Here is a 25,043-nt window from a genome sequence, read left to right as displayed (position 1 = left end):
TGTGCCTAAATTGCTGGTTGCTGCAAATAAGTTTCATCTTTAATGTGATGTAAACATGAAGTAGCCTCAGCTGTTTTTACATGTTTACATTTTTTTTTCTGCTCATTGTGCTCGTGTACAGTACCAGTCAAAAGTTTGGACACGCCTTCTCCTTATTTTTTATTATTTTCTTCATTGTAGATCACTGTTTTTCAAACTATGGTATACTGTAGTGGCACTCGGATGAATCTTTAGATAATAATAATTTAGATAATTTTGCATTTCCTGAAATAGTTGCAGTGTAAAGAATGGACGGCGTGTGCGTGACATCACCCACAGCCTCATGGTTAATCTAAGAATAGGCGCGGACGTGGATCATTGGTGCACCTGAGGCGGGCGACACCCATTTAACATGTGCCAATTAATGTATGTCATACTTTGAAAGCTGAATATTTGGTGAGGTGGTACTTTGAGAAACACTGTGGAATTATGTGGTCACTGGATTACTTTGATTTGAAGAAGCTCTGGGGGTATAAAGAGTGTTTTTCTCTCCATGATTTCAGTGGACGTCATAGACAATGACATCCATGGACAGCGCAAGTCACAGCAAAACTGAAAATATCCTCGTCGTGTCTGTGAGTTCAGATTTGACTCTTATGATTCAGAGAAGGAGCACGGATTTTGGCGCAAATTGCAGCAATCAGGGTTTTAAAGTGCCTTTAAATAACCTCCATGAGTGTGCACCTGCTGGACGAATCAGTGGTAACACTCCCACGTATGAAAACCTTTTGCAGAATGTCAGTTTCTTCTCTGAAAGCCCTTCTCAGACGTGGAATTTGTGGCTTCATTAAGCTGTTCAAGTGACGGCTTTTCATCATTCAGGCACAGATGACATTTACGGTATAAAAGCCACGATGCTCTGTGCAAAATCTGGCACCTGGTACGTAAGAAGAAGCAGCAGCGCCGTGACTGCTGGGTTAAAATTCAGACAGCGCACAGATATAGAGTGACAAGGCATTAAAGTTGGGAGGCAGCGAGGTTGATCATCGTTGTGGTATGAAGGGTTTTTCTTGAACTGTGTTATTAGGTCGGTGAGTCAAACAACGGCAACTTTACCACAGTGGGTAGCTGGCTCCTCTATGACGTGACAATGAAGTCAATGCAAAAGTGCCAAAACTCGCAGTTCATTAAACATTAGCAAAGTCCAGACTGTAATCTTATAATAATCTTAAAATATTATTTACAGGGACATTATTTTATCTAATTAAATTACAGTGGTCCCTCGTTTATCGCGGGGGATACGTTCTAAAAATAACCCGCAATAAACGAAATCCGCGAAGTAAGTTTTACAATTATTATACATGTTTTAAGGCTGTAAAACCCCTAACCACACACTTTTACACATCTTTTTACAGAACACAATGCGCGTTCATACTGTACAGTACACTGAAAAAAAAAACATTAAGAAAATTCGTGAAACAGCGAGTCCGTAAAAAGTGAACCGCGTTATAGCGAGAGACGACTGTAAATGAAAAAGGTCCACTGCGTAACATTTAGGAACAACTATTGGCAGGAATTTATTATAATATGAATTAGTATGCTTTCTTTAGTGTATAATCACCTGAAATAAGAATCCTTTACAGTTGTCCCTCGCTATAACACGGTTCACTTTTCGCGGACTCGCTGTTTCGCAGATTTCGTTGTTTAACTAAGGGAGTACTGTACAAAATGTGTGTAAAAAGGTGTATAAAAGTGTGTGGTTAGGGGTTTTACGGCCTTAAAACATGTATAATAATTGTAAAACTCACTTTGCAGATTTCGTTTATTGCGGGTTATTTTTAGAACGTATCCCCCGCGAGAAACGAGGGACCACTGTATGTCTACAGTCAACCGTGTTGAAACACCTTTTTTCTACAGTAGCCCTGAGCGGACAAACCAAACACTGACGTAGCTTAGACCTTTTGCTTTTTATGTGAGTTTTTTCTCCATGAAAAGGCGAGGGAGCGTATTCATTTGGTTGCAATCTGGAGCTTCACTGCTAGGTGTCACTATAATCCTACACACTGGACCTTTAATAATAATAAATATAATATTACATTCGTGCACTTCATTTTTATGATCTGTGTGTCTTTCAAAGACGTGATTTCAGCATGTTCACGCTTTAAATCAGGAGACGCTTTGACGGTCCCTGTAAACCCCTATACATTGGCAGTCCTCTGTTGGATAGGTATGCAAGTGCACACACACAGCACTCTGCAACGAAGCCTCTATGGACCTAAACACTGCATTAGTCAGTATATGTGTGTGTGTCTGTATGTGTTGATATGTACTGTGTGTGTACGTCGTCGTGCATCACCTAATGTGTGTGTCGTTGTTGTTTGTGTGTATGTATGTGTGTGTGCTGTGCTGACGAGTGGACCAGCTGCTGCTGGCTCAGAGGAAGCAGTCTGAATTAAATAATTCACCAGCTGCTATTATACAACAATTACTACAGTGCCATCAAAGCTCTGTACAAACACACACACACACACGAACACGTAAGCTTCATACGACATGAGTACAGGAACATAAATCAAGGACCGGTGATTTATGTTCCTGTTCCTGCATGTTTAATTAATATTCTTATCTGACTCTGACAGGATAGTTTCTCATAGCTGGTGGGCAGTGATTCATTGGACGTCCTGGGAGTTGTAGAAACCACAGAGACACCTCGCAGCGAACAAAAAAACCCTGACAAACACAAAAGAAGCAGCAGTCCAGCTGCACACTCGCAGCCTCCGTACAATAACACTTTAGTTAAAGGACGAGCATTTACTGCCCTGTGGGACAAAAAGAACAGATTACATTTTCAGAAACCAATAATTCAAATCACTCAGACTGATGCTGAGGTGTGAAGCTCAATCCTGGCCCTGAAGAATGGAATAGCAAGACTTCTCAGTGCTGCTTTCAAGACAACCGTGTCACATTCAAGTGAATGTGTCGCCCATTGGACAACCGCTCCGACATTTCACGTACAAACAACTAATGAATTCATCGAGAACTCTGCCGACAGAAGCTGAGCTTTGAGATGAAGAGAACAAAGAATAAAAATATCACAGGACGGTGTTTTCATTTAAACATTTTAATGACACTTGAATGTGCCAAATCACATTTTACGTGCATGAAGGTTTGAGCGCTGCAGTGAATCCTGATGATTCATGCTTCAGCGCTGAAAACACTTCATATTTCTGCTCGTGGGGTGCGTTCAGAAACCTCCCGCAGACAGTGAACCAAATCTAAACGCGAACACACGAAGCTCGCTGCACGGTCTGTGACCTGCACTCTTGTATTTTGCTTTTGCTGACCTCACAAAATGAATTCCCGTGCTCACAGAGCAGAATGTTATCGAGCAGGCTAAAGTGTGTTCCTGAATCTTAAACTGAAGTTTTATTTACCGAGCCTGAAGCAGCATTAGTGATGATTCAACGGTCAATAGTCACTTTGAGCTGACTCATCCTGCACTCAGCTGGTTGATATGATGAAACCTAATGACTCATTTTCAAATGAAATCATTAATCATGTAAGAAGAAGCGAGATTGCTTTGAACGGTCGGACCTGCTAACAGCTGTGTCCTGTCGTCACATTGCTCCATCGATGTGAGATCCCGTGCCGACATTGGTTGAGACGCTGAGAAAAACCCGTGTTTACATTTTCTGGACGGGTAAAACTCTCGTGGCTGTGAGAGCAACGAACGCCGTCTTCGGAAAGCGAAGCAGGAAGTGGCAGTCGATGTTAAAACGCCACAAAATGTCTCAGAGTGGATGCTGGTTGAGCGTTTAGTGTGAGCAGAGGAGACTTATCAGACGGAAATGTTCAGATTTCAACCATAATATGAAGTTTGATAGGTTCAGGAACAAAGAGCGCGCCTTGAACTCTCTCTTTCCCCTTCTCTCTGTCATTTAAATAAAGAAAGCAACGATTCGTGAACTCAGAATCTAAACTTTCTCCTGGCTGCCTCCATTCATCTACAACCCAGATGTTTCCTCTTATCCCTCAACCCTCCATCCACCAGCCCTTACTCCACCATCCCTCCATCCCTCATCTCCTGACCTCCATCCACTGTCCACGTACGTTTGTTTCTCCACCTGTCTGTCTGTTAAGCTTGGACCTGTGCGTCAGCGTCTCCTCCGTCTGTCTGCTCTGATAAAAATAGACCTCCTGATAAACTATTTACCGTCTCTCAGCTCAAGTGCAGCTCGCCAGTTCCTCCGTCCAAACTCTGTGAACGTCCTGATAACCAAGCCGTTCATCATGCTGCACATTTACTCTGACGTTAGATAAATGATTTAATGATGAAGCAGGCTTACAGAAATAACTTCTTAAACCTTTTTGTGTCAGACGTCTTTCAAAACTCAAACAAAGAATTAGAAACGTAAGAAAAAAGAGCAGCATCAGTCTCGTACACAGCTCACGTGTCTGCCTTTTATTGGAGCGGTTTGGTCGTGGCTGGTACCAAACTGTTTACCGTACATTACAGATACACGGTGCACATAATCAGACTCCCGGGGGGGCGTCCCAAATTGAATATGTATCAATTTTCCCTGCAGCGCCGCATTACGTCAGCGTCGAGCTGAAAGAAAAACACGAGCAGCACCTGGAGCGAGCGTACTCTGTAAGATGTTCCTGATGAGTAATGCTGAGTGTTCCCGCGCTTCAACCACGAGTAATCTTTATTTTCTACGTTTATTTTTAGACTTCAGGACGACAGGTGTGACTCGCTGCTGCTTTCTGATACAAACACCACAATAAATCTTATTTTAACGCCTTAGTTTAAAGGTTCGGCGTTTGCTTTCAGGGCGATGTGATCACCTTAAAAAACATCTTTTTTAATTATGCATGGACTCACTAACACGGAGTCCACCTCCATGTTTGTTGTAGCAGCCCCAAAGATCTCCGAGCACAGCAGCAGCAGCGTTAAGTTTGTCTATCGTGGGCTCCTGTAGAAACAGGACAGCTTCAGCAGTGATATCGCTGCGTAGCCCACAAACTTTCCTACGTTTCTATGCACACACATTGTAAACTTTGGCGTGTTTTTAGTGATTTTTGGCGAAACCATTTGGTGAAACTCTAAAACCTTTTTTGTGTCTGTGCGACCAAAAACTGAGGCAGGAGCAGCGCCGATATTCCTGGAATACGTCAGTCATCAGTCGCCGTGCAGACTCTGGGTTATAATCTGAAGTGTGTCGTGTATCTGAATCAAACACTCGCTCATGTACACCGCTCTGTGTCCATCCAGGCAACAACGACAGGTCGTCACCGCCCGGGATGCATTTGTCAAGTGTTCAGAGAAGCTTTCCCTCACACACTTTCTCGAGCTCGCTCCGTGCCGACTCTGATTGTTTCTCCTCCGTCAGTTGAATGAGTGCTGCTGCTCGGGGGGATCTGAAGAGGCCGTGAAAGCTCGACTGGTGGCTTGATTTCTGGTTTCCTGGCATGTGGCTCGGCAGCAGCAGGAGGGAGCGGACGGCTCTTACCCAAAGCTTTCCTCGTGTTTTTAAAAAACAACAAGCTGCAGTTATTTTCATCAACCTATCCATGTTTTCATATTTCATATTTGAGAGTAAAGGCTGAGTTTGAGCACAGACCGCAGGAATGCTGACGATGAACTGAAGTAATAGAGCACTAACGCACCGAGGGGTCAGGGTTCAGATCCCATCGGCCGATCCGAGCTTCAAATGTATGCAGTCATGTTGCCGCGGGGCACTTTGGATAAAAGCAGCTGGCAAATGGCACGCTGTCGCCGTCGGGTGAAGAGTCTCCGTGTTGGAAATGTCAAACTTCACAGAAACACTAAAATAACGATGACAGTGCAGTCTGGAGGTTTGTCCCCTGGGCGGGTTTCGTATCACGTTATCAGGTAAAATGTCGTCCTCTGGTTTCTTTTCTCTGCTTTATGTCAACAGAAAAAGAAAAACATCTGAAGACGTCGCCTTCGGGTCTGTTGACTGTCCATTGACAAGGAGCTATGAAAAGTCTGAATGTAGTCTCTGCGACGTCCCCGCAGACTGTCTAAAACCTGGACGTAGTCTCCGCGACGTCCCCGCAGACTGTAGTCTCCGCGACGTCCCCGCAGTCTGTCTAAAACCTGGACGTAGTCTCCACGACGTCCCCGCAGACTGTCTAAAACCTGGACGTAGTCTCCGCGACGTCCCCGCAGACTGTCTAAAACCTGGACGTAGTCTCCGCGACGTCCCCTCAGACTGTCTAAAACCTGGTGAGTCTCCGCGACGTCCCCGCAGACTGTCTAAAACCTGGACGTAGTCTCTGTGACGTCCCCGCAGACTGTCTAAAACCTGGACGTAGTCTCCGCGACGTCCCCGCAGACTGTCTAAAACCTGGTGAGTCTCCGTGACGTCCCCACAGACTGTCTAAAACCTGGACGTAGTCTCTGTGACGTCCCCGCAGACTGTCTAAAACCTGGACGTAGTCTCTGTGACGTCCCCGCAGACTGTCTAAAACCTGGACGTAGTCTCTGTGACGTCCCCGCAGACCGTCTTAAACTGGGCTGATAAATCTGTCAGATATCAGGTGATTGTGTCAGTGGCCTTATATCATCCATATCCTGGCAGCCATTGATCGGTGTGTCCTCCATCCCGTGTCCAGGGACACGTGAGTGTGTGTTATATGAAACCACAGACATGAGGTCATAGCTATGAGCCCATCGGTCCCACCTGAGCGTTCTTCAAAAGGTTTCACGTTACATACACCTGTGTGTGTGTGTGTGTGTGTGTGTGTGTGTGTGTGTGTGTGTGTGTGTGTGTGTGTGTGTGCGCGCCTCGTATCTGGGATCAGGTCCTCCAGACGTCCCTCCATCTTTCCCAGCAAAAGTTTTCCAGCTCCCTCCTGGTGGGATCCCGAGGCGTTCCCAAGCCAGATGAGATATTTAATCCGTCCGGTGTGATCCGGGTCTCCTAAAACCTCCAAAGGAGGCGCCCAGGAGGATCTGGATCAGATGCCTGAGGCTCTCTTTTTGATTACTGATCTCTCAGGCTGAGCCCTGACACCATGCTCGATCACGAGCTTCGCCTTCAGCCTCAGTTTCCTCTGAACGGTACGACAACATATCTGCTGTCAGTCCACCTGCCCACTCCAGATCTTCAGTACGACCCTGGAAGGGAGTGCCAAAAAACTGCAGCAACGTTCACTGTGCTTTTTAAAATCTAAGTATATTATATATTCAGTACAGTTTTGTCTGTTTCATGTGTTATTCATTTCCGTCTGCACACCGTGTGACTGACAGGTGACCTCCATAAATTACATGCAGACGTTACCGGATCATCGCAGCGTCACTTCAGGGTAAAACTTCTCAGGCTCGGCCGTGAAGCCCACGCTCGGTGCGGAGTGACGGACAGATGGATGAGCAGATTTATCAACAGATCGATTTGATGGACGGACGGGACAGAAGACAGGAGAGGATGCACCTCTATATTCTGCAGCGACATTCAGACTAAAATCTTAAGATGCTGTGTTAATCATCTCAGAGCGTGAAGATTAATCATCAGCACGATCCTCCAAACACAAGAGATCAAACACAACCTGCTCGGCACCGAACAGCAGGCCGATCCCGTTAAAGTCAAGCCGGTGAACAAAGTGTTTGATTCCACCAGAGCTGACCCGCAGACAAAACCTGGACGTAGTCTCCGTGACGTCCCCGCAGACAAAAACCTGGACGTAGTCTCCGTGACGTCCCCACAGAATATCTAAAACCTGGACATAGTCTCCGTGACGTCTCCGCAGACTGTCTAAAACCTGGACGTAGTCTCCGTGACGTCCTCGTGGACTCACATGTGAAGAGACGAACAGGCTGCTGGATGTTCTTGAAGTTTCCTCCTGACGCGAGGCGGCGTGCAAACCGCAGAGCTATCACGCTGCCCTTTTGTTCACTTCATGTTTTAATTAATTACAATTATTTATTTTAATTTAATGTTCTGATCCTGAAAAAAAACCAGAAGACAAACAATTCAATTACTGCATGATCAGAGACGAACATTACGCTTCGACACCGGGAAGATCTGTCCTAGCTGCAGGCACATGATATAATTAAATTCACATCTCAGTGTGAAATTATTTCCTCTTCCTGTGCTGCCACAGTGATCAAACATAATCCACTGCACCCAGACAGCTCACAGAGAAACAAGCTGCTTTTTCCTCCCGACAGGCCGAGTCCAGCCCGACATCCATTTTTAATTACAAGTGCACTTGTTTCCGTCCTGCTCAGTGTCTCGTGTCATGAAGCTCCACCGCGCTGCTGAAGCGACTCATACACGTGCTCAGTCTTCTTTCTTACGATCCCGTGAAGTCCAACACTGACTCTTTTTGATCACCTGTATGTGCTCCTGCCGTGATTCCACCAGGCACGGCTCCGTAACTTTGTGTCCGTGACGTTCCAGCTCCTGGAGCTGATAACGGACGTTCTAGACAACGTTCGTGACTCCACGAGAAGCGCCGCGGTACGTTTCAGAGGCGTCCTCTCCGACCAGCACGGTTTATTTTTGACGTCCCTTAGAGGAACGTCTGAAATATCTTTTTATTCATTAAATAAATCTAGAAACATTTAACCCTATTGAAATCTGACAACCAATGAGAACACTTATACTGTCCTGTAATATTTTGTTTCGATCTCGACCTGCTTCGTAGACGTAGGTACATCTTGTACATCCGTGATTAGTTATGAGCTAAAATGTGACGGTCTAAAAACCTTTTACACCTGAGGTACCCGGCGCTCACAGCCCGGCTAACGAACTGAGCTAACAGAGCTAACAGCAGCTACAGTTGGCAGCAGTTTACTGAGTCAACATAAATATTGCTGCAGAACAGACATCGCTCAGACTGCTTCAGCGTGATGGAGCAACTCATCCGACTTTATTGCAGCAATAATAATAATAATAAAACAGTTTGCTCTGCAGAAAGTCAGATTTTGATCACGGTGTTGAGTTTTATGGCTGGATTTGATATGATGGCTGGATTTGATGAAGCCGGTATATTTTCTCTTCCGAGAGTCTGAGGACTTTTTCTGAGTTTGAGGACTTGCCAACACGACAGTAAAAAGTCAGCGCCGTGATGAATATGAATGTCAGATATGAGTTGATTTTAGTTTTACGGGATGAAAACCTCTCTGTGCTCCTTCCCTCCCTCGAGGAGCTGCTCCCTGGGGAGTTGTAAACACGACATTACACCAGAGAAATGAGCTAAATGAGCCAGCGATGCTGCACTTATCCGAGCCGAGCGTGTAGGCGGCTGTGAACTCACGGCTGTTACTCGTAGTTTTAAGCTTTGTCCTGATTTCGGAGTGAAGCGAGCACGTTACCGGAGCCCGGACTTCACGCTCACGTCTATTTTTATGATCTCCACCTGCTGCGTGTTCAGAACACTCTGCCATCTTTATTGATGGACGTCCTCATTGTTGTCTCTCCGTCTTTATTTGTCTGCCTTCACTTCCCTCCTCCTATTGTCTCCGCCGCCTGCCCACGCACACTTCCCCGCACGCTCGCAGCTGTGAATCAGAGGAGTTGTCATGATGCGTTTGATGGGAGCATTGTCTGTTTGCATGCAGCGAGTCGAGGACAAAGACGACTTCTGAAGAACAGTTTGAATTCTTAGACGGTGTTCAGGTCAGATCAACTCAAGCTGTTACATAAAATCATTACATGCATCAGTTATGTGTCGTTATTGTGATCTCTGCCGTCTGATGAATAAATCATTTATTTTAAAAATCACGAGTCTTAGTTGTGGTCTGTTACGATCCCTCTTCTCGGTCTGAACTTTCGGCTCGGCCGCTCCGAGTCCTCCGTTTCTGCGTCACGTCCACTCGCCTCTATATTTGTTCCTTTACGTTGCCTTCGTGTACGTGACCTGCCTGAGTCTACGCGGTGCTGAACAAGAAATAAAGAGTTGGTCTGTGACACAGCGACACAACACACGTCGTGCCAGAACCAGAGCTGAGCGCTGACCGGGCTCAGCGGTTTGCTGGTTTGTGTGTAACTGTGTATGTACTGGTGTTTCAGGTAAACCAGTGACCGTGTTAAGTGGTGACCTTTAGACCTTTATGCATCTGTGGTCTTTGAGTAAACGTGGGTCAGGTGATTTTTTTTTTAAATCCAGCTTCAGATCAACAAATACTGATGAACACGAGAACAGCAGCAAATGTTTGTTAGAAGCTGCTCTGCTCGTTGTTCTTCAGCTTTGTTGGCTCATTGTTTCTGTTCCACATGCTTCAGTGTCCAACAGGCTCAGATCAACCGCCTGGACACTGAGGACAAAATAAAAATCATACAGCATCAGGACATTTGTACATTTAAGATTAACCTCATTAACCAAAGTGCTGTGTGATCTACAGACACTGTCCTTCGTTACCGGTCAACCAATCAATGAACCGATTGATCACTGATCAGCATCAGGACGATCAACATCGACTGAATCTACGTGTAATGACACAAACAACAGATGTCTGAACCGGCTAACCTGAAATATTCGAACCGCAGAAATCTGACCTACAGCGTAAACAGTTGCTGGGAGCGGTGAGTCAAGAGCTGAACGCCTCCTCCTCGTCTGATAACCCACCATCTGTGCCGGACTCGCTCCTGAGCTGCTCCTCTGTGATTACAGGCTGAGAAACCCGAGTGTTTCTGTGACACCGCCACGACCGACCTGACGGCGAGCCGGCCGGGCGGCGTATAATGTTTCTGAGCGTGACTGCTGATGGATCAGCTGTGCAGAGCTCGCTGAAGGAAAAACTAAATAGTCAGATGATTGAGATTTTTTACCACCAACAATATTTGATTTATTGTTAATGCACAGCAGCCAGCACTGTATCCTGAACACACTAACTGTGACGAGTCTGTATAACATGTAGACCGAACACATCGGTTAGTAAATACCGAACACATCGGTTATTAAAGACCGAACACATCGGTTAGTAAAGACCGAACACATCGGTTAGTAAAGCGTGTAACGGATCAAGTATACGTTCAAATGTTAGCATCTATATCTGACGGATCACTCTTCACTTTACGACTTGTTTCTTATTAATTCAGACAGATTTAACGCTTCGGATTGGACTGGTGCTGACAGTAAATGTCCGATCAGTCTTAACAGCCACCCACGACTCCTGAAGCGAGCTTTACAAAACCTCCTAACACGTTTAGCGGTTTGTGACTCTCTGAAGAAACAAACTTTGAACTGTGGACCTCATTACGTCCCACCATCACAGCTCATCCTGTCACATGACGTCCACCAACCGAGTGAAGCTGAAAACATGAAGGCATGTCCAGAGTCAGCAGATCTCCACCGCGGAGCTGCCGGAACATCTCGGCATGTTTGCAAAGTTTGACGAGCTTCAGATCAGTCGTGTCTGAAATGGACGAGCTGCAAACCAGCAGAACTCTTTCCAACACCTGAACGCGTCTCAGACGGTCCACGTGGCTCCACCGCGCACACAAAGAAACCCTGAAAACCTGAAGCTGAGAGAGCGTTCTGATTGGTTGGGCAGCTCTGTGGAAAACATCACATGATATCTTTTGTTTGCTTCAGAGACGGGAACTCATTTCAACATAAAGAAATAAATATTTAATCCACTTTGCACCTGAAAAGACTCAAGAAGCCGATCGGATCACGAGGACCCTGAGTCCACTCTGAGTTCTGACACGTCAGGAGAATGTTTTCTTTGTTTTACAGCTTCAGGTTTTCAGCTGCTGGATAAAAATGATCCGTTAACTGTGAACATCTTTCTCTACACACACTGTGTGTGTTCTCTACATGAAATCATTCTTTTGCTCGAACACGTTGACCGTTTCAGAAAAACTGTGTGCGGCCACGTTAACCCGACGTGTTCGGGATGGTTTCAACAGTGAGCACGGCTCAGCTCGGCTCGGCTGGGCCGAACCATGCCGGGCTCAGCCACAGGCGCTTCCTTTGTCTTCAGTCAAAGTGTCACTCGCACAAACATCAGGCAGCAACAAAGCGACGGCGTGATGACGACAGATCATCGGTTCACGGACAAAGAAGTTGAACCTGTGAGCGGCTCCATCTCTTCTTCTCCTCCATCTCTTCTTCTCCTCCATCTCTTCTCCTCCTCTGTCTCTTCTCCTCCTCTGTCTCTTCTTCTCCATCTCTTCTCCTCCTCCGTCTCAGCTGCCGTTTCCATAAATTATGGAGCAGGCTATATTTGGAGCGGGTGGAGGCTGAATGTGGAGGCGCTTTGTTCACTCTGAGGCGCTCTGCATGCTGATGCCTCTTTATTGATAACCTGAGAGCTCCTTATGGACAAGCGTTTCGCGCGTGCACGTCGGTGCGTTTTTAACCCTCCATGTTTGTGCAGTGTGCGCACGAGACACGAAAAAACCCGTAATTAGCAGCGCGTGATGGATGATTATCTGACCTCGCGGAGGAGCTCGTGATGTGCCAATTAAAGCCACGTTTGTTTATATTTGGTGAATGCAGCGCGCGCGCGCCGTCCGGAAACAAAAGAGAGCCGCTCACCGGGGCGCGCGCGCCTCTGCTTGTTGATCTGCTGCTAATGAATTCACGTCAACAGCTCGTGCGTGTTTCATTCACCTGTCTCTGCTCACGGGGAGGGCGGGAACAAAAACAGCCAGAGCGCACGAGCTGCGTGCGTACAGGTGGAGGTGTTCATTCCTGTGCATCCAGGGAACGTTAGGGTGGAGATAAACACACACACACACACACACACACGCACACACACACACCGCTCACATGCCTCACACTTTCCGTGTGTGTGTGTGTGTGTGCGCGCGCGCGCACCGCCTACCTCCACGATCAGCGTCTTCTCCTCCCCGCACACCGAGACGACCCAGAACAAAATGGGAAAGTAGCAGGTTTTCCAGCACAATCCCGGGAGCCCCGTTTTCCTCCTCCGCCTCGCTCCTCCACCTCCTCCTCCTCCACCTCCTCCCGTCGCCATGGCCGTGTCCCCGAAATCCCCCCCTCCGCTGTCCGCCGGTGATTTCCAGGCTCGTGTTGCTCGCTTGTTTACCGGAGGAGTCAGCCCGTGTGCTCCTGCTTCATCCCCTCCGCTCTCACTGCTCCTCCTGCTCCTCCTCCTCCTGTGCTGTCTCTCTCTGTCTCTCTGAGCTGGAGCGCGATTGGTCTCCTCCACTTGACGGGAGCCCATTGCGCAGACTCACTGAGGCGCGGCGGAACAGCTGGGGAAGCCTGGCTACAGGCAGCGCGGGCGCAGGTTGGTCGGTCGGTCCGCTCGGGTATCACTGAGGAGGAGAAGGGGGAGGGACGGAGAGAGAGAGATGGAGAGATGGAGGAGGAGGTGATGGATGTTGTTGCAGTTGCGCTCTGCCAGCACAGGGAGCGCTGCAGCTGCAGGAGGCTCTGGGTGTTATTTCTCCAGAATGTGATGAAAGAGTGCAGCGACACACTGAGGAGGTTCGTCTGTCTGTCAGCAGCGAGGTGGGATGCACGACAGAAGTTCAGAAACAAAGAACAACAGACCAAAGAACAACAGACCAAAGAACAACAGAAACAAAGAACAACAGACCAAACAACAACAGAAACAAAGAACAACAGACCAAAGAACAACAGACCAAAGAACAACAGAAACAAAGTGCTTCAGCAAATAAGAAACTAAACTAGCTAACTAACACTAAAGCTGGGAAGATAGAAGTAATACTGCACATGGTCGGATGGAGAAATAAATACAGATAAAAAATAAATAAGTGTATTATAAAAGCCATGGTGAGCAGTGGTGGTGTTGAAAGACAGAGACTACACCATGAGCAGGTGGTGCAGGTGTTGTGTTGGATGAAGGACCTGCTGAACCTCCTTCTTACACCGTGGGTGTAGCAGTCTGCTGCTGATGGAGCTGCTCAGAGACCAACAGTGTCATGTAGAGGGTGAGAGGTGTTGTCCATGATGGAGGTCAGCTGAGCTAACTTCCTCCTCTCCTCCACCTCCTCTGTGGAGTCCAGAGTCCAGGACAGAGCTGGCTCTCCTGATCAGTCTGTTGAGTCTGCTCCTCTCCAGCAGACCACGGCATGAAGGAGGCTGAGGCCACCACAGAGTCAGAGAAGGTCCTGAGGAGAGCCCTGCACACTCTGAAGGACTTCGTCTGCTCAGCAGGTGGAGGCGACTCTGGCCCTTCTTGTAGAGAGCATGGGTGTCATCAGTCCAGTTTGTTGTTGAGGTGAACACCAGGAATCTGTAGCTCTGCACCACCTCTATGTCCGATCCCTGGATGTTCACTGGTTGGAAGGGAGATGTTCTCCTCCTGAAGTCGACGATCATCTCCTTGGTCTTGCAGGTGTTCAGCTGAAGCTGGTTGAGCTCACTCCAGCTGACAAAGTCTCTGATGACCGTCCTGTATTCCAGCTTGATCCCTCAGAAACACATCCAACGACGGCTGTGTCATCAGAGAACTTCTGGATGTGGCAGTGGGTGGTGTAGAGGGTGAAGAGGAAGGGGGAGAGCACCGTGCCCTGAGGGGTGTTCCCTCCTGATTCCTGAGATCCTGATGAACTTTTCCTCATGAACATACGAGGCCACCTGAGGACGAATGCATTATGAATCAATACTCAGTCATTCATAATTTAAAGTTTGTGGATTCGGGCTAAAGAAAGTCGCCCTGCACTGACGTGACCAGCGTCAATTCGGTTCTACATTTCTGCCGTGTGTTCGAATCCCTTCTGCCTCTCACTGTTGAAGTCATCCTGCATCGGTTTCACACACACTGTGCCACCTGCGGCTCCATCTTGGATTTGTTGATGGTGGAGAAGGTCTTCTCACAAATGTAGAGATCATTCTGACAGCATGTTGGCGGAGTGCAGGATAACTGGATGGAGAAAGTCCTTTGTAGAACTCGATGAGGTTCTTGTCACGATATGCTGCTCCGGCCTCGATGAGCTCAAACTGCATTTCTGCTCGTCCTCGGGGACACATGAGAAAGGATTTTGGAAGAGGTTGAATGACTTCTCGTGGTCCCTGAAGTCAGAGAAGCCGTGGTCGAATTCCTCTCTGAGCTTTTTTATGAGGTTATGAATCTTGTCTGAACACTGGTGACGTAAAACGTGGCGCCCATCTGTGTCTTCAGTATTCAGGTCAATAAGGAGCGCTAGGTCACGGAGCCATTTAGTGTCACTTAACTGTGTCACATCTCGTCCTTTTGACTCCATGAACTCTCTTATTTCTTTCCTCTGTGTATGGCGTCACCAAAATCTGCCTCTGATTGCTCCAGAAAAGTCTTGAACTCGCGGTGATTCAAACCTCTGGTCTTCACAACAATGTCCATGACTTGTTGCATTTCAAGCGTTTGAGCAGCGAGGACTTCTTGGATATTTGATTAGTTTCTCACCTCTGTTGTTGGCAGCAACACGGCACCTGTCTTTCTCCCGACCGTTGCCATTGCTCCATCTGTTGTGACACCGACCGTAGACGGCAGCTTCACATTGTATGCATGGAGACTGCGACACACAGCATCACAAATGTCGACTCCTCCTGTTCTGTCTTTGATACTCTCCAAGCTTATCAGCTCCGCGCCTATTTCAAAGTTCTCCGTGACTGTTCGGATGAAAATCAGCAATTTCGTTGTATCGGAAACGTCTGTGCTTTAATTCACTGCGATTGAAAAGGCTCCCAGGACTCCACACGTTGTCCCAGTTGTTCTTTGATATCATTGGCCAGATCTTCGATTCGTTTACATCCTTTCAATGTAATACAAAGTAAGACTGTCTAAAACCTGGACGTAGTCTCCGTGACGTCCCCACAGACTGTCTAAAACCTGGACATAGTCTCCGTGACGTCCCCACAGACTGTCTAAAACCTGGACGTAGTCTCTGTGACGTCCCCACAGACTGTCTAAAACCTGGACGTAGTCTCCGTGATGTCCCTGCAGGGACATCTTACCAACATTACCTGAGGTTTCTGAGAAGTTTCCTTTGTGGTTACGTTACGTGTTCTGTCATGTTAGCTAAGACTAGGGGCTACGCAGCAGATCACAGTCTGTGGAGTCAGGAGACGCTGGTGTTTTATGAGGGGACGGGGCGTCAGGGGTGCTCAGTAAAGAAAACTGCCACAGATCAGCCAACAGTGAAATTCAGTTGTAATAGCCGAGTTTCAACCAGTAGAGGGAGATCACTGCATATTTATAGCCGTCAACACTAAATCCAAGTTTTTAATATGAAAAACTAGTTTCTTTTTAACGTGTGTGCTCTGCACTCGTTCATTATTGACAGCAGACACTCATGTTCAGGAGCTTCCTCCACCCTCCTCCACAGATCCAGACATTTATTTTTCTTCCATTTCCTGCAAACAGAAGATTTAGTTCAGTAGGCCAACTCACAGCTGGAGTCTGCCTGTCTATCTGTTGGTGTCTGCTAACTTTAGACTCCAAACTCTTTCAAAATAGAGCGCAGAGTTTGTCATCCGGCTGTCAGAGTATATTTACTACACAGTAAGGGTTATGCCTAGTCAGGCACGGTATTGGTTGAAGATGCAGTCACATCTCCCTTTACTTTTTGACTTTGGGCTATACAAATAAAATCTGATCTGATCTGATTTGATTTGATTTGATTTGATTTGATAAAGTTTTTGAGGTCGTCAACACGTCAAACTTCGACTTTTTAACATCAAACAACCAAATTAAACTCACGTCAGAGTATTTCTACCTCTAAACTCATCACGTGGTTTAAACTCAGTTACTGTTCGAAGCCGAAAGATTTAAAGACCCGACAGAAGATTAAAGTTTAAGAACATTTTGTGAATCAGAACTTTTCTTCTTTTTTTCTTTAATCATCTCACGACTCCTCAGATTTATCTGCTAACACTTTAATATTTGGACCAAACTATTCTGAAGTGTTATCGATATCCAGACTCAGGTGGTCGGTCCTCCATCGCTACCTCAACGAGTGAATTACACCAATCAGCCGTAACGTTCAGACATCTGACAGGTGATCAAATGTTATCATGGCTCCTGTCACTGAGTGGATACACAGTTTAAAAATAGCAGTGTTTAAAATGTGTAAAATAATGTGAGTAAAGCCCAAAGTCCTTATAATGACTTTTATTCCCATACATGCAAATACATTGTGAACACTGCACACTCTGTTCTAAATCAAAACATGGAGAAAAAATGATGAAATTTGTTTTTACTTTACAGAAAATGAAGAAAAATTAATATCAGGCTTCTCAAGAAAATCACATTCTTTACAAACTCAAACTTTTACTGTATGAACTGGAAAATGTTTGAATCACTGAACTAATATTTAGTTGGATAACCACCGTTTCTGAGAACTGCTTCACGTCTGTGTTGCTTGGAGTCGACCAATCAACTTGTGGCACCTGTAAACAGGTATTCATGCTCAGGACGAATGGACGACGTTCAACAGTTCCTCTGCATTTTTCAAAGACATTTGATACAGTTTATCATGCACTGTCTAAAAAGACTTTGGACTTGATGAACGTGATGAACTCATGGACAGAGAGCAGTATGTGGCTACTGGAAATCTTAAATGAATCATCTGAATCTGTTCAGATTGTAAAAGGCGTCCCACAAGGCTCAATACTGGGGCCTGTTCTGTTTACTCTTTACATAAGCCCAGATGATACAGTCTCTTCTCAAAGTTGGTGTCATATACATCTTTATGCTGATGACACCATTTTGTACTGATATGTGGATGTTAAACATTATTCTGTTCAATTCTTTAAGCACTGCTTTGCTGAATTACAAGTTGTATTCAATAACCATAAACAAGTTCTTTATGCAGATGAAACTAAATTCATGTTGTTCAACAGAGACAAAAAATATTGATTATGATAATCTCATCGTCTCTAAGAATGGTGCAAATATTTAAAATCACAGAATACAGATATCATGGCTCCACACACACAAGTCAAAATAATAAAAAATCAACAATTTAAAATGACAGAGTATTGATAAAAAAGAAAAGTCTGAACAAACCAAACATAAAGATCAGAAACTAAGTGAAATCATTTTACACATTAAAAAGGTCGACGATAGAAACAAAAAGATTTTTGTCAAACTAAATAACAAGAAAAAGAAAATAAAAACAATAAAAAACAAGAACTGAAAGAAAAATAAACTTCTTTGGAATAATGAGACAGCAGGAGCAGCTAATAAACATAAATATAATCATCCTCTTTGTCTCTAACTGCTCTGTTCCACTGTCACTCTGACTTTATGTGGTAATATCTTCAGTTCATCCACAGTGTTAATGAATGGAAACATCTTGTCAGTGAAAGTGTGTGTGAAGGTGTGTATGTGTGTGTTTGTATCAGGATCAGAGAACGACAGTTTTCCTCTGTTCATGTCCAGATTCACTCTGATCCTCTGGAGCTTCTTCTGGACTTGGAGAGCAGTGAGTGGATCTGATGGTGATCGTGCTGAGTATTTACCTTTATATAAACACATTACCCATAATCCAGACTGTATGAGTCCTTTCCTCTGGACAGACTCTGCTAACACACCCAGAGTCCAGACTCTACTGTCTCCAACCTCGACATCCCAGCTGTGAGTCCCTGAGTTAAATCCTTCAGAGCCCAGAACACGGTAATAATTATCAAACCTCTCTGGATTGTCAGGAAGCTTCTGTTTCTCTCCTCGTCTCACACTGGTCAGATCTTCAGACAGGATCAGGTTTGGAGCAGCAGTGTTTGGATCCAGAACCACAGGAGTGTAGGAGACCATGTCCTTCATGTTGCTCCAGATGTTGAAGGTCAGGTTGCCCAGGTGTTTGGCCTCGTCTATCAGAGCTCCTGAGGGCAGCTGTGGATCATCCAGCAGGGGGCGCTGCTGGACTCTTTGCACTGCAGCCTTGTAGTTGTGCAGGAATGAGACGTCTTCAGCTCTCAGCTCGTCCTCTGTGGCTCTGACGGTGTCTGAAAGAGCTGCTATCTCTCTGCTCAGAGCCTCCATCTTCTCCTCCATCATCTGACTCTTCTGCTCCTCTTCCTCCCTCAGTGCAGCCATCCTGGCCTCCTCTTCCTCTTCTAGAAACTGGTGAAGCTTCTTAAACTGATCCTTAATCTGCCTCTCTGTGCGTCGGGCCTGGACCTTCATGTGTTCTGCTGTTTGATCAAACTTCACTTTAACTTCTTCAAAAACCTTTAACTTCTCCTTTAAGGGCTCCAGAGTTTCCTGAAGGTTCTTCTTGTGTTGTCGTGCAGCTTCATCGATGGGTCTGAATCTGTGGTCGCTGTGTTGTTCTGAATCTCTGCAGACGACACACACCGGCTGTTGATGGTCCAGACAGAAGAGTTTGAGTCTCTCAGAGTGCAGACTGCAGAGAGCCTCTGAAGATCTCTGATCTCTCTCCAACAAGAAGGCCTCACAAAGGTTCTTTAATGCAAGGTTTAAAGGTGGTTCATCCTTTGAAGATCTTCTCTTACAAACTGGACACTCTCGTGTTGGTTTCTCTGTCCACCAGCTCTTCAGACAGTCTTTACAGAAGCTGTGGCTACATGACAGAACAACAGGATCTCTAAAGACCTCCTGACAGACCGGACAGCAGAGATCCTCCTCTGATCTGGAAGCCATTTAGTCTCTGAGTGAAGCTGAAAACACAACAGACAGAAAGTACAGTCAGTCATGGCTCCCCTCCCTCCTCTACGAACTTCACTGAGATTTCCTTTGAGTTCAGTTTTTAGTCAAACTCACATTCAGTGTGTGGAGCGTCAGCAGCTTGAAGCAGCAGTGTTGGAGTTTCCCACTTTTCTCTCCTGTAGCTGAACTCACTCAGTGAAGAGACACGGACTGAAAAACAGACGATAAAAACTGTTTCCTGGTTTGTCTCATTTCTGTCCTCAGCTGAGGGGTGGAGCTTCGTCACACTTCCTGTAACACAGAGGCTGCAGGAGTGAACGTGTGAGACCGTCGAACTGACTTTAGTGAAGAGTGAAACTCTTTCAGGAGTTAAAACACTGATCCCATGTAGAGTCAAACACACCTCTCACCTTGAGTTCATTGAGAACAGTCAATGCTGAAAAGTTTCCCTGAATGCTGATGGAGTAAATCTATGAAAACTCTCCAAAGTTAAATAAAGGCATGCACTCAGTTTACTCTCAAACAGGAAATGAGTCGTGGTGAGTCCCACACTTCCTCTAACTTGCAGCTAAACGGTGAAATGTGTTTGTGAGGCGTGAAAAGCAGAAACAGAACACTGAATGTACCATGATGCAGAGTTACCTTTTTATCCCGGCTGTCCAGGTACGGCACAAGAAGGTCCAACACGAGTCCACGGGTCCAACAGCAGTCTGATGTAGATCACTGAAGGTGAATCTGTTGGACAGTTTACTGACAGGCTGCCTGATGTCACTTTGTTGTGTTAGTGTTCATGCATGAAAGCAGACTCCAGGTTTACGCGACACAACTTCCTTTTACTCGTGTCTCTCCAGCGCCACCTCTTGACCATATGTGTTAATGCACTGAACATCTCTACACCCCCTCTTTCAGCTTGTAAACCTCTTTTCTTTACTTTTAAGATTGAACTGTTCCAAAATGAAATAATTCCAAAATGATAGTAACTTCAATCTTAATCACAAGGTTCTCATAACTGGGCATGTTCAACTGATATTCATAACATCCGTATCCAACATAACACTCGGTTATTATAATTATTAATTTATTTATTTTTTCAGAACAATGACAAACTCCATACATTCATACACCTTTTTTTTCTCTGGGAACACTCTGGTAAACTAGAATGTTCATAAGTCCAATCTATCTGGTGGGCGGGAAACTCTTCCCGACCTGGTCACTGTTTCAGCTGACTCTGGTTGACTTGGGAGAGTCTCTGTCACATCAGGACAGGGCAGATTTCTCTCAGGTAGCACTGTTAGGTGAGCCCTGTTTCTTCTTAGGCTCCCTTGGTCTGTTTCCACAGTGTAAGACCTTGGTGTTGAAGCAGGTCCCTGAACAGTAGCTGTGGTCTGCGCTGTTCTAATCCACCTGGGAGTTGTAGGAACTGTTGATCGTATCCTCCTCCCCATCAGCAGCTGCGCCGGACTCAGCCCGTGAGCCAGTAATGTAGCTCTGTAAGCCAAAAGAGCTTTCTGAGGGTCTGGACTTTTGTTGAGCAGTTGTTTAACTGTGCGGACAGCTCTCTCCGCCTCGCCTCTGTGGATAGCGAGAGCTGCTGGTTGTGTGATTGAAACCATAGTCCTGTGCAAAGACGGCAAAGTCTGTGGAAGCAAACTGCTCCACAGTTGTAGCCGTTGTCAGGGTCGGGAGGTTTGCCACTTCAATGTATCACGAGTAGTAGTCCACCACCACGATATAATGTCCATTTTTCCACTGAAAGATATCAGCGGCCACTTTTTGCCATGGTCGTGCTGGTAGAGGTGTGGTCATTAAAGGCTCTGTCTTTGTCTGTGCATGCTGGCAGCAGATTTCGCACCTTTCCACCATCTCTTTAATGTGTCGTTATCCCTGGCCACCATAGGGATCCTTGACTGCTTCCGCCTCAACATCGACAACTCCACCCTGTCTCCATCCCCCCACGGTCGCAATCTTCCTGTGTCGTCATCTTTGACAATAACCTCTCCTTTGAACATCACATCAACCAAATCTGCCTTCTTCCATCTCAAGAACATAGCCCGACTTCGCCCATCACTGTCCTTCCCCGCTGCTGAAACCCTCATTCACGCCTTCATCACTTCTAGAATTGACTACTGCAACAGCATCCTCTACGGAACACCATCCAAAACTTTAAATAAACTACAGTACATCCAAAACTCTGCTGCTCGTCTGCTCACCCACATCACTCCAGTCCTCCAGAAACTCCACTGGCTCCCAGTTCGTATTCAGTTCAAAATCCTCCTCCTCACACACAAAGCCTCCATAACCAGACGCCTTCCTACGTCACTGACCTGCTCCATCACCACAATCCATCCCGCAGCCTCCGTTCATCTGATGCTAACTTCCTGCCTCCACCACTCAGGACCGAGCACCGAACCTGGGGCGACAGAGCCTTCTCTGCAGCTGCCTCCTCCCTCTGGAACTCTCTCCACAAACACATCCGTGACTGCACTGACTTGCTCACCTTCAAATCTCTGACAGAAACAACTTTTTAACATTGTTTTTAGTGTTTAGCTCAGTCTATTGTGTTTTTAGTGTACTATCTCATATTGTTTTGATGATTTGATGTTCTTCTTATGTAAAGTGTCTTTGGGTACCTTGAAAAGCGCTTTTAAATAAAATGTATTATTATTATTGTAGCCCTTGCTGAATAAATTGATTTGTTTTGATAACAAATATTCCCAATTCATAAAAGTTCATTATGTATTGAAGTGGGTGAAAGTTTATAAATATGGTTAAAATGCAGAACAATTTAAAAATGCAAAAGAAATGATCTGTTAAAATACAAGTTATGCTCTTTCATTTCATAGTGTTGGTAAGATATGAGACATTGTGTGTTATTTAGGCTCACTGTATTATTACTTGTTTTGTGGGTTGTCAATCATTCATTGCTTTGACGGTATTGGCATGTGCAGCGCTCTGGTACCTCTGGCCAATCGCAGGGCAGTCTGTGGGTGAGGGGGCGGGACAGAGCGACGAGAGGCGGGAGACGAGTTAACTTGACCGAGTCCGTGTTGGAGTGATTGATGGACCAGAGTTCATATTTTTATGGGGAACGGCCAGTGTACCTGATGTAAAGAACTTTGTGACTAACCGAGAGGTAATTATGACCATATGAGTGTTTTTGAAAACGGTAACTAAGCTGTACAGTATAAAACGAACTGTTAATGCTAACCGCGATTAGCCGTTAGCTTCAACCTAGCGCCATATGTGATTAGCTTGCTCGCTGCTCTGTATACACGTTTGGTTAATTCGGGCTAAGGCTAAATTGGCCTGAAGTAGCATGTGGACTTGGCATTTAGCTTGTGTATTTAATTTAGGAGAAGGAGACGGATGTTTTGACGGCATTAAGGAGGGAAGCAAAGCGCCTGTGAACTACGTAGGACCTGCATCCTGCCTGCTGTGTGTGTGAGCTGTGGATCGTGTCGGCCCGCTTGGACTGTGAGCTTGTGCGGCCTGTCGGGACCTACTCTTACACCCACTAACTGTCGGGTACCTACCTCCTTTACCACACTAACTGTCGGTGACCCTGTTCCACTACTCTTCCCCACACTAACTGTCGGTGTGACTACTCTTTACCACACTAACTGTCGGTGACTGTTCACTTTTACCACACTAACTGTCGGTGACTACTCTTTACCACACTAACTGTCGGTGACCGTTCACTACTATTTACCCCACTACTGTTGTGACCTGTTCACTACTCTTTACCACCCCTAACTGTCGGTGACCTGTTCATACTCTTTACCCACTAACTGTCGGTGGCCTGTTCACTACTCTTTACCACACTAACTGTCTGTGACCTGTTCACTACTCTTTACCACACTAACTGTCTGTGACCTGTCACTACTCTTTACCCCACCTACTCTCGGTGACTGTTCACTACTCTTTACCCCACTAAACTGTCGGGGCCCGTGCACACTCTTTACCACACTATGTCGTGCTGTTCACTACTCTTTACCCCACTACTGTCGGTGACCTACTCTTTCCACACTAACTGTCGGTGACCTGTGCACACTCTTTACCCCACTAACTGTCGGTGACCTACTCTTTACCCCACTAACTGTCGGTGACTGTTCACTACTCTTTACCACACTAACTTCGTGACCTGTTCCTACTACTTACCCACCTAAAACTGTCGGTGACACTGTTCACTACTCTTTACCCCACTAACTGTCGGTGACCTACTCTTTACCACACTAACTGTGGTGACCTGTGCACTACTGAGGTGTCTGCCACATAGATGCATAGTTCTCTACTAACATAGTAATTTTGACTATATCTGGTTACATAAGATACTTGGTTGTCACTAGGATATCTTAAGGTCATCTGAACTTTGAGGTAATTTAGATAGAAAGTACTTCGGGTCCCAAATGGTGTTTTTATCCTGTGTCTATCTCCATTTACAAGGTTGAGGAGAGATTAGCCAAGAGATCAAAAGAGCCATTGTTGGGATGCCCTGAGAAAGGAGTCTCTCCCTCTTTCTCGGGCCTTGTATGACCACAGGGCCATTGGTGGGAGACTCTGGGAGGCGTCTCTTCCTCTTTCTCGGGCCTTTATGCACACAGAGCCATTTGTTGGGGCATCCCAGGAGAAGAGGCTCTCATCTTTCCCTGGCCCTTTTATGGACACAAGAGTTATAAACATGTTTATTTGAAATGCATGTTCTGGAAGCTCCCCCATGGTATATAAGAGCTTGCCCTGTATAGTTCAGGAGGGTTCTCTCATCATTCGGCCAGGAGCTCTCCAAGTACGTTTTTACTTGTACGGTACGAACTTGTTGTAATAAACGCTGTATACAAACTAAGACGGTGTTGGCGGAACTTCTCTTCAAACATCACCATCACCACCGAAAAACACTACAGAATGGCGTCACGAACAGGATCCTACAGAATGGGTCACGAATCGACAGGACGTGTTTCTGCTGGCCGTGACGCAGCTGGACAGCGGCTCTGATTTCCCCTCTATCCCAAGGTGAGCCCTTTGCCGTCTTGTGTTCTGTGGGTGGGCCGTTTGACGTCCTGCGATGTCTGCTGTGTTGGTTGCCCGACCGAGTGGTCTGTGTGGGGGAAGGTTGTTGTGCTGTGCTTGCTGTTTTTGGGGACGGTCGTTAAATTTAGCTTACTCTCCATCGTTTTTACTGCGTCGTGGCACAACGCGTAGGGGGAGTGATGGTAGGTAAGACTTAAATGGTTTTAAAACTTTCGATATATTATTTGTCTAAAAGGCAGACGCCTTACACACAAGTACCGTTAGCTCGGCAGTTTGACACTCTGCGGGTTACCTGGCGGCCGTGAGTTAGCACGATGGAAGTCAAGGAAAAAGGATTTCGGCAACCGCGAATTTGATAAAAACCCTCTGGGAGGTGGTTTAGCCGGCCCAAAACCCTGGACAGTTCACTAGTGTGATTCAGGTCGGTTAGTAAAAGTATAACTGGGAAGTGTAGCGAAAATATTTGTAGACTAGACGA

The 25,043-nt window shown here is 46.0% G+C and overlaps 2 protein-coding genes across 5 annotated transcripts in view; both read right to left on the bottom strand.

The window, feature by feature from the left end:
• mmp24 (matrix metallopeptidase 24) overlaps positions 1 to 13,859 on the bottom strand; it is a 47,393-nt gene extending 33,534 nt beyond the window's left edge. Inside the window, exon 1 of the mRNA XM_010753307.3 lies at positions 12,785 to 13,859. Coding sequence (XP_010751609.2) covers positions 12,785 to 13,147 — 363 coding nt within the window. The 5' untranslated portion in view covers positions 13,148 to 13,859. The remainder of the gene's footprint in view (positions 1 to 12,784) is intronic.
• A 2,784-nt stretch (positions 13,860 to 16,643) lies between these two features.
• Positions 16,644 to 20,362, bottom strand: LOC113745935 (nuclear factor 7, ovary-like). Of its 4 annotated transcripts, none has more exons than XM_027279852.1 (3): positions 20,183 to 20,362; positions 19,655 to 19,845; positions 16,644 to 19,551 (listed from the first exon to the last, which is right to left on the bottom strand). In XM_027279852.1, exon 3 carries the CDS (start codon positions 19,532 to 19,534, stop codon positions 18,146 to 18,148), a length of 1,389 nt encoding a protein of 462 aa, XP_027135653.1. In that variant the 5' UTR covers positions 19,535 to 19,551; positions 19,655 to 19,845; positions 20,183 to 20,362; the 3' UTR covers positions 16,644 to 18,145. The 4 variants fall into 4 exon arrangements, with proteins under 4 accessions (XP_027135653.1, XP_027135654.1, XP_027135655.1 ...); XM_027279853.1 differs by having other exon boundaries at positions 19,655 to 19,831; XM_027279854.1 differs by having other exon boundaries at positions 19,655 to 19,750.
• Positions 20,363 to 25,043: the final 4,681 nt, after the last annotated feature.

This window comes from Larimichthys crocea, chromosome VI, assembly GCF_000972845.2.
Source record: "Larimichthys crocea isolate SSNF chromosome VI, L_crocea_2.0, whole genome shotgun sequence".
Lineage (NCBI taxonomy): Eukaryota > Metazoa > Chordata > Actinopteri > Sciaenidae > Larimichthys > Larimichthys crocea.
Note: the sequence above shows the minus strand (reverse complement) of the source record. Positions and strands in the feature narration are given on the sequence as shown.